The sequence below is a fragment of the Porites lutea genome, chromosome 7, assembly GCF_958299795.1.
Source record: "Porites lutea chromosome 7, jaPorLute2.1, whole genome shotgun sequence".
NCBI classification, from domain to species: Eukaryota; Metazoa; Cnidaria; class Anthozoa; order Scleractinia; family Poritidae; genus Porites; species Porites lutea.
In genome coordinates this window covers 12485774-12495865 of record NC_133207.1, presented here as the reverse complement: position 1 = coordinate 12495865, position 10092 = coordinate 12485774, and the positions used below count along the sequence as shown (strand labels likewise).

The 10092-nt window shown below is 38.7% G+C and overlaps 1 protein-coding gene across 1 annotated transcript; it reads left to right on the top strand.

Moving 5' to 3' along the window:
* Positions 1-4449: 4449 nt before the first annotated feature.
* LOC140943901 (protein dispatched homolog 1-like) lies at positions 4450-8834 on the top strand. The gene is made up of 3 exons (XM_073393014.1): positions 4450-4579; positions 5354-7967; positions 8370-8834. Exons 1-3 carry the CDS (start codon positions 4490-4492, stop codon positions 8690-8692), a joined length of 3027 nt encoding a protein of 1008 aa, XP_073249115.1. The 5' UTR covers positions 4450-4489; the 3' UTR covers positions 8693-8834.
* The last annotated feature ends 1258 nt before the right edge of the window (positions 8835-10092 follow it).

Here is a 10092-nt window from a genome sequence, read left to right as displayed (position 1 = left end):
TTCCCACTTTTTCTTGATATATATGTATATCATTACACGACAGTATAAAACACCAAAGGTGGTTACAGAAAAGAAATTGAGGCCTTCTCAATACGAATACGTATATTTTTTAAACCGGCGCATCCCCTTGTTTACTCGAATCGGCCTTTCGTCCACATAAACCAGTCAATCTACCCACCAAAACCGCCTCTTTTTGAAACCCTCGAATTCTGGTTCACGTAACTCCACTCGGACGCCATCTGATTAGTTCTTCTTGTTGTATAAGGGTAAAAACACTAAAACTAACACTAGTCAACACTGAGTAATTTAATTTTAATTGGTGCAACGAACAGATGACGTTTTATCACTTTAACTGATTAATCATTTTACCGTTTCTGAAGAGATAAGTTAGATTTGCACTGCACTATACACTGAAGTAATGAAAAATCAGTAACTATCAATTTAACGTGGCAAATTGGACTTTGCAATGGAGCCCGATATCTCGAACCCTTGCTAACTCGAACTATTTTTCGTTTCCCTTCAGATGTCGAGTTACCGAGGTTCTACTGTATTCCATTTTTGTGATTTAGAATTATGCGTTCAGTTAAGTTTGTATTACAAGTCTATTAATTTGAAATAAAGTATTCCCTGAAAACAAATCTTCGAATCAAGATTGTGTTCTTGCCTCCCAAAAAACTGACAAATTCTTTGTCGGTTTTATGTTCATCAAATTGAAATCCAATTTCATCGACCAGTTGTCTAGCGAGATTATAACATTGAACTGGAAAAGATTTCCCGCTGTCACCAGCCTGTTTCTCTTCCTCTTCCATTACACTATCGAGTGATTTATGCATAAAATATTCCTTGATGACGTCATACAGTCCCATACATTTGACTCTATGTCTTGAGGTACACCTGTGGTGTTATTTCCCTTAGGTACTTCACCAGTTCAATCAGTCCGCCCATAAATCTTTTTGGACCGCCGTATGTTCCTAACGTACGAACCCCATGTCCTAACGTGAGGCCTTGAACTGTCATAGAGTTTTTTCGTTGTTGTTGTTGTTTTTTTTAACTGGGGATTGATATCTCCCTGTACCTTTTTTACAAACTCACTTGTTAAACCATGAACTACTTTGCTCCAGCGATCCTAGGTTAACGGTGACAAAATAAGACATTTTCATTGAGTTCACTTAACAGTCATCCTTCTGCAATTTTCAGCCTTCTCCCGTGAAAGGAATAACCGATGCTCTTTCCAATATTAGTCATTCCAAGCGTGTATTGATGAGCGGAAGAGCCATTCTTGAAGTGATTTTAATAAATACGGCGTAATCAAGGTTTTCCCCGTAACTTGAGAACACTGTTCACTGCTTAAGCTAATGATAAAGTAATATCACACTAAAAAAAAGTGTGTGTCTGTACTTCTCTCATTAATCGCAGCAAATGTTGGATAAAAGCACGATTACAAGCGTGCATGCGTGAACATCAGTGGACATCAAGGGGTGCATTGGAATGCGTTTCATATAAGAGCAATGACTGGGTACAAGCAAGCCTCACTTGGAGAACGTATTTGCAAGGGGCCTGGTACGGCCGCCTGGGACGGGGCACCTGTAGCCAACCCTGTAGCCCAAAATAGAATTCGTGTGTTGGCACGGCGACAAAGAAGCGGAAGCAGAGTCGTACGTTTGTTAACGGCAATTTCGTCCCGGCATTTCTCTTTTGGTTTTCGCGTAAGCCAAAGGAGTATGAGAAGTATTGTACTATTACGGATGGATGAAACATATTCAAATTCTACACAATTCCGCGCTTAAAAGGTGGGTGTATTTTGTAACACATTTTTATCCTAAACACCTTCCTTTTAAATATGTACAGCTGGTTCCTTCAAGAATACTGGGTAGAAATCGAAGAAAGACATTATCTTGTCGAAAAAGTTGTGTGAGTACAGTTAACAGCAAATTAGCTTCGGCTGCAAACTTTGAAATGTGTTGTTAGGGGTAATTTACAGTTATGCTTGAAGGTGTTATTGTTTCTATTTCCTAAGTATTTCATGATTTCCATACTCTCGACTGACAAAAAAGGCATTGTAATTAAAACGAACAGTGTTTGTATCAAAATCGCAAAAGGTTTTTCTATGTATTTAAACTCGACACAATTTGCATTTTAAACCCTTGTGAACATAATGTCAAGAGCAATAAGCAGTCCTCCACAATATCAAGAAACATGTTTGTTTTGGTTAGGGAAAAGATATTATTTTCTCGCTCAAATCAGGTGATTGCCACTACATCCAAGAAATTAAACGCTAATTAATGGATTGGAAAAACGACTCAATGACAGCGGGTTGTTAAAAATCATAAAGGAGACGCATATAAACCTGTACCTCGACTGTTACAGGTAGCTATGCATTTGTCTTTAAAATTCAATGTAATTTGTAACACCTAGAAAGACAAAAAGACCTGTCATTGCTTAACAATCTCATGATATCCTGGTTAAATTTCTGTAGAAATACATGAATTGTTTTTTGAAGATAATTAAATGGTATGCCTTATTGCTTAAGAAAGACATTTTTGGCTAAAACTTTATTTGTTTGCAAAAGGCTAAATTCCTCAAGCCACGCGAAAACCACAGGATCTTGCACCCGTCGTAATTAATATTAAAGAACATTTTTAACTTCTATTTTAACCGTAAAATCTGAATTTTCCAAAAAAAATGATTTTTTACCTTTCAAATACAGATGTATGTTTTAGGGATTTTTTGATAAACAAGCATCTTTCACTATAATTTATATATTAACATTGTACTGGCAGCTACCAATGGCCTTGAAAGTCTGAATTAATCGACGGCAAAGGCATAGAGTCAAACATAGTAAAAATCGAACTATAAAATCAATTGCCTTTGTCGTGGTAATAGAATGCTGCATTGTACTTCTCATGAACTAATAAAGCCTATGTCCAAGCAAATAGAAAGGAAAGCGGAAAATTGACCGTGATGGTCAAAAAAAGAATAGTTATTTGTGCATAAAACATTCTATAACAAATTCGGAGTAAAAGTAATGAAAATCATTCTGAACTTCCTTTGAAATTGAATGGGATAAGCAACAATACAACACCATATGAGCTTTACAAGTCGTGTAATTATCAAAAGTTAAAACTCTGGGCCCAGTTGTTCGAAAGTTGGATAACGTTATCCATGGGATAATGATTTACCCGTGGGTAACGCAGTTGGTTTCCCTATAATACTTATATTGTGATTTATCCGCTGCATAGCAGCATTTGACAAGAATATCCAAGCATATAAAAGAAAGAAATTAAGAATAACTGTAAGGAAAAAGTTTATGAAAGTTTTTTGCTTGCTAAAGTAGTAAAGAAAATAAAGCTAAGCGGTCCAAAAATAGCGGTCTTACTCAAGATCCATTACGTATAATCTGTGTACAGTGAAAACTCTTTTTCTTCGCTTGAACCCTATAGAAATTGAACCTGTTATTTTCCTCTTTACTCCTTTAAGAACATCATCCGAAACAGTGACGAGGAGATTTTTGTAACCCATCGGCCTTCCCAGCTTACACAATCGATGTCATGCAAGATCAGACAAAATGGTGATATTTATCCGAGGCTGCCTTTCCAGAAATGAGCCCGCCCTTCTCTCCCGAAAATTCTCTTCTCGAAACTTCTGGTAACTTTTCGGGCCACGGGACTAAAAATACCTCTCGTACAGACACAAAACTTTAAATATTCCGCGGTACCGTTTAGTGTGTACAAGGTTATTATGAACGGTACTTTTTAAGCGCCCAACAAATTTTACGCTTCCTTGCAAGTTAACGGAGGTGCACATTGCGAATCTACCTCTCACACATATTCATTTAAATTACACACAATAATTGTTTTTACTTACTATAGGGTAAGAGCAAGTTGTCATGAACGGTTTTTGAAGCTTATTAAAAACTATAGCAAGTATGGATGATCCAGAGCTGTATAAGCCGGAGACTTCCCTCAGAAACGAAGAAAGTTCAGTAACCACTGAAGATGCAGCAAACAATAACAATAACGATGGGGTCCCTGTGCAAATCAAACAAAATACGCAGAGGTCGACATGGCCAAGGTACGAATGGTTTTGAGAGAGTCTTTGTTCCTCCAGCAGAAAGATATTCAATAAAAATGACATCTTCTTCAAAATGTGGAGTCCAAAGATGATGCTAGTCCATTGCCAAACCTCTAATCCCGTGTGTGAACACGTCGGACCTTGCTCCGCCAATTGTGTAAAACAGGAAATCCTAGGAATTTGACGTTTGGAAAAAAAAATCAAAGCAAGCAGATTTGTATACTGATATGCCCAATGGTCCATGAAGTGTCAACATGTGATCAGCTTGTTCATATTTTAAGACAAGAGACGGAAACTTATTAAGCTGATAACCCAGCATGCGCGTCCAGATTTTGTGACTTATGATCAATCTATTTTAATACTTTTTTCCAGGTACTCAGTGCTGTTGGCTGAACATCCCTATGCTGTGTTTTTCTTTATGCTGGTGCTGATTATCATCTGCGGTCTTGCTTCATTTCTCCCTCAGTTTAACGCTCCTGATTTTCCGGATTTTTCAACCCCAGTTATGGTAAGAATGATACCTTCACTAATTTCTGCACAAAAGCCAATTTCTAAACGGATTTTGGGCAAACATTAAAGGCCTAAAATTTCTAGATTAAGAGAGGCTGTATATATATATAGTTAATGTCAAAGTTTAATCTCAGCAGCGACTCCGTGAGCGCTATAAGTTTGATAAAACTATTTTTTTTTTAATTTTACTATCCCACCTAAGAAATACCACAGTTTATTTTGAGACTAGAGGTGGATTTCCATTGTGGCGAGGGATTTTTACAGGCGTAAGTAAAATAGAGGCTATGTATAAAAGGCCACGTGTGAACGTAATAGTTGAGCAGGGTTCACCTTGAATTAAGTTCTCGCGCGACCTTTAATACATTACCTCTATTTCATTTATGCCCGTAAAATCTACCTGCGTACCGTACACATGTAATAATTACGTGACAATAGAAATCCACCTTAACCCCTCCAAAACAAAGGTTTCATTTGCCTTGTCACTGTACGGGTTCTCAATCAATGCATTTTGGTAACGTTTCGAACGGCGGGGAGACAAACCCTCAGACCACGTGACCCGTAACACAAAGGCCGCGCGGAATAGTGAGGCCTAGGGACTAGGCAAGCTTTTGACTAAGATAATTGTCCATCCAAATCAGACTTCTGTAAAAGTTACTGCGCCTTCTATTCGGAAAGTTTGATCCTGTTAGCGCATTCGAACATATTTATATAGATATTTGTGCTTACTGAATGTCAGTTATTATCAATTATTATCCTTTTTGATTTTCCAAAGGGATTTGAACCGCGCGGAACAAAGATCAACAGAAGATATCGAACGAGTCTTCTTCTTGGAAAAGCCGCAAATCTTGGTTTAGTCGCCACTAGCCCCTTCTCTGAGCTAAACAGCACATGCAACATATCCATGGATTTACCAAATGTGAACGCTATTTTTCTAACACCAAAAACAAAAATGAATAGAACACGAAGGCATGCTAAAAAGAACTTTCATCTAGTAATGTGCGACAGTCCAAACGTCTTCATGAAAAGTAAAATCAGCTACAAAATGGTTTTCGCTTCAACGATTTCTGGACATGACATTTTCAACGCACGTAGCCTGAAGGCGGTTTGTCGTATGGAGGAGAAACTTATGCGCAAAGCACCCGGATTTAATTTAAATTGCTTCAAAAAGAACACCAGATATGATACTGGGAGGGTAGTGGAGTGTTGTCCAAGTTGGTCTGTTGGTAACTACGTTGCCGCTCTCTCGAAGAAATCTTCGTGCAAAGATATTTCTTCAGCTGACGTGTTGAATGTTTTCTCACTACTAAGACAGTGTGCGCCCTTTTTCAACAATGCTTCATTGAAAGAAAATTGTTGGGACTTTAAATACAAAACAGTTTATCCGGTTTGCAGGTCTCTCCCTCTAAGATGCGTCAGATATAATGCCGTCCATAATATTATGTACTACCTAACGGATAAACACTTTCTGGGTCCAAATGGCGAAAAACTGACATACACTTCAGTTTTGATCCCAGCAATTAGAGACAAGCCGTACAGGAATCATATCTACGAGACTTACCTTAAAAAGGGCGACGTTTCGGATGGCAGCGTTAAATTAGTGGGCACTGACTTCTACTCCCTAAAATTTGACATGTTCAACACAATGTTATTGGCGGACATTATTTATCCTTCAATTGCTCTGATGATAATTTTGCTTATTATGTGGTTTTACACGGAATCAGTTCTGATAACATTTCTTTTGATGTTCTCTGTCATCAGTGCTTTAATAATCGCTTATTTCTTATACATGATCGTGTTTGGCTTGAAATTCTTTCCGTTTTTAAACATCACGACCGTTATATTTCTTGTGGGAATTGGGGCCGATGACGCATTTGTGTTCAGCGACGTATGGCGCCAATCGAAACTTAACAATCCTGGTGCAACACTCGCGCGCATTACCGCTGAAACGTTGAAGCATGCATCGCTGTCGATGTTTGTCACCAGTTTCACGACAGCGGCCGCCTTCATAGCAAACTTCAGCTCACAGATAACCACCATAAAATGTTTTGGTATCTATGCAGGCATAGCCATTTTATGCAAGTTTAGTATGATGGTCACGTGGTTTCCTGCCGTGTCCGTCATCAACGAGAAATTGTGTGTTCCTTGGTCCTGCAATAAAGGGTCCACGTGGCAAACCATGAGAAATTTCTACGAGCGATACGTGGGTTACTTTGTTAGGTATTTCTTTGAACAGTTTCTCCCTCACATAGTTATCAAATTTCGGTTTTTTTGGATTGCCCTCTTTTCTGTTTTGACTTTAGGTGGTTTAGAAATTCTTCTCTTTAAGCCGGGTTTCCGGCTACCTACGTCATCTGACTTCCAAATGTTTGAAGCGTCGCATCCCCTAGAGGTTTATGAGCTCAACCTGAAAGAAAATTTCCGCTTTGAGACTAGCCCTTCTCATGGAAGTGCCACCTTCCTCATTGCGGTATTTTGGGGCTTGAAAGCAATTGATAATGGAAACCAACTAAATCCATATGATTACGGCACCCTTGAATGGGACAAATCTTTTAATGTTACAAAGAGCGAGTCCCAAAAATGGCTTCTGGGATTCTGTAGAAGATTACGTAGGCAGGGCTTTTATGCAAAAAAAGAAGGAGAAGCAAGCTATTGTTTCCTTGAAAAGTACTACAACCAAAGCTGTCATGATCCTCTGACACCAAACATTTCCTATTACCCTTGCTGCAGAGATATGCCGTTTCCATTTAACAAGACCGTGTTGGACTTGTGCGCCGTCAAGGCTAGTGTCCGCGCACATCTATTAAAATTCAAGCGGCATGACTCGACCATAGGAAGCTTCATTTATGACAAGCAGGGCAATATCAAGGGAGTGCATATGAGCATTTATAGTAACGTGCCTCTCTCTCGTGCTTACCAGCCTGCGCACCAATTCTATGAGCGCATTGAGTCTTGGTTAAAGAGAGAAACAAGTACCGCTCCTGATGGTATGAAAAGAGCATGGTGGACAAGTAACTTAGAATTTTACGATCTGCAGAAAAGTCTATCCTCTGGAACGCTCGTTTCCATGGCAATTGCCATCGCTATGGCGTTTGCTGTAATGTTGTTAACTACGTTAAACGTCCTTGTCAGCGTGTACGCCATCCTGACAATTATCGGTATTATTTCTGTAACGACCGGCGCGCTTGTTCTGAGTGGTTGGAAGCTTAATATCTTGGAGTCCATAACCATGTCCGTCGCAGTGGGCGTCTCAATTGACTTCGCAATGCATTTTGGGGTAGCCTATTGTTTGGCTCCTAATAAGGAGTGCAGGAAGGCACGTGTACGGTTCTCTCTGTCCCGGATGGGATCCGCTATTACCATGGCAGCAGTCACAACTTTCATCGCAGGTAAATATTACTTACGGTTTTCGACTAATCTTTTAATGCGTAGCTTATTGTCAAGATTACAAGGATAGCTGAAGACGTTTTTTCACCACTAGGCTTTGTTTATAACGCGATAAAAGATCGGAACCTTTATCCGATACATCTTCCTTGCGACCGTGATTGCTGTTAGCGATTTCAAATTGCGCGTGTGTTACTCAACGTCTGAGGTATGATTGTATGATTATAGCTCTGCTGTGATTCGATAAATAAACTAGAAATACGTTAAACCGGAAAGGCTTGCAGAAGACACCACAGGTTCAAGGTAGAAGGCCGGCTACTTTTTTTTTGAGACTTTCCGTCAACTCGATCTCCCCTGTCTTCACTTAACAAAGAGACATTACTTAAGCATTAATGTTCTCTTCTCAGGTGCAATGATGATGCCTTCAAGAGTGCTTTCCTATTTGCAAATGGGCCATTTTCTGATGTTAGTTATGACCCTCGGGTGGGCCTTTTCGACTTTCTTCTTCCAGGCTCTTTGCTGTACTATTGGACCACAAGGGGACTGGGGACAGTTCAGCTGGAGGAGCATTTTATCGTGCTGCTGTAAGAAGGTGTCAGACAAAGCTCAACCAAAAGAAAAGATGGAATTGTTACAATACAACTGTGAAACCTGTGAAAACGAGCTGGAATCTAATGACCTCGTCGTAAAAAGTGTGGGATACAAAAGTGTCAAAACCACTGCTGTTTGAAAAGTCCAATGATTTACTTGTCAACTAAGCAGGCATAAACAGTTTAGAGTAGTATAGTTGGCATGTTTTGATCCTTTTTTGCCGAAAGAGCAAATTTATGGATTGATGTCGGTAATGTTGTAGACCAACGGAGTCGGAACTGAATCTAGAGGTTATGATTTATCTTCAGATGACAGAAGAATTTTGATAGTATTTCTGTTTAGGAACAATAACCACTTATGTTTCTTGCAGATGGTGGGCTGTTTTTTGCACGTGATTTACAGAGCGTTTGCACATGACGTCACGGCGACCTTCTAATCTTGGTGTTCCAAAACAATGAAACGGCGGTCATATTGGTATACCTTTTTTTTTTTTTGATGTAGCAAGAAAATCCTCTAGAGACTCGAGAAGTTGAATTCTTTTTTACGTAAACGCTTAAGAATTTCTTTCGCTGCAATAGATTGGCATAGATGTGAGTAAAAACGGTCTCTATTCTCTCTTGATAATGGTTGGCTTACGACGTCATTAGGAGAACCAATAAATGATTCATGTAAAGGGCAGTCAAAAATTCTCACGAAACATTTTGCGGATCTTTTTATACACTTTTCCTTTTTGTAATTAAGAAGTTCTTTTTACGGCGTTTTTCTTAATATACTGTAGGCTAAAGCCACACGGTTAAACAGTTTTAGACTATTTATTATGAATAAAAATGAAGATAATGAATGATAAAAGCGTGAAATATATAGAAAAAGACGTTTCGATATTGAAGATTGTTTTACACTCGGCAATTTTAAATAATCCGTAGGAAGATAGAGGATTGAGAACGTTGTGACATTCATGTTAAGACAGAATTTAACGTAGTAAAAAGTACATGTTAGGTTTACTCAGATAAAACGTTATTTTCGGTAATTTTACGGCCATATCGTTATATCGGGAGTTTCGATATAACTATTTCCCGATATAACGATATAATTTTGCTGCTCACTTGGCATAACGTTATATCGGGGTTCCGCTGTATTTTCGTCCCCGAAAACGCATTATATGTTTTTAAAATACACCTTTCCATTGTTTTACAACCAGCATTGAGCTCAGACATTGAAGTGAAACAGTAGGATTTATTATATAGACACGAGTGTTTTACTGGAAAATATACCACTCGTAAAATTGATAAAAACTACATCCGGGACCCGAGTGGTTTATTTTCCATAATCTCACACGTGAGTTTATCGATGACGTAATTTTGGTAATTTCCCTCTATTATTTTATCGATGTCATTTTGTCTATATAATAAAAAGAACATTACACGGCGGCTTGAAGATATGAATTTTACTTTCTCGTGGCAAGAACAATATTTTACTCACTCGCTGCGCTCGTTCGTAAAATGTTGTTTTGCCACTTGAAAATAAAATTCATATCCTCGC

What these genes read in the sequence shown, in the direction of transcription:
- LOC140943901 (XM_073393014.1), top strand. Translation starts at nt 4,490, where the DNA reads ATGCTGGTGCTGATTATCATCTGCGGTCTTGCTTCATTTCTCCCTCAG. An exon ending in ATTTTTCAACCCCAGTTATG is followed by an intron (nt 4,580 to 5,353) that starts GTAAGAATGATA and finishes GATTTTCCAAAG; the next exon opens with GGATTTGAACCGCGCGGAAC. An exon ending in AGTCACAACTTTCATCGCAG is followed by an intron (nt 7,968 to 8,369) that starts GTAAATATTACT and finishes TTCTCTTCTCAG; the next exon opens with GTGCAATGATGATGCCTTCA.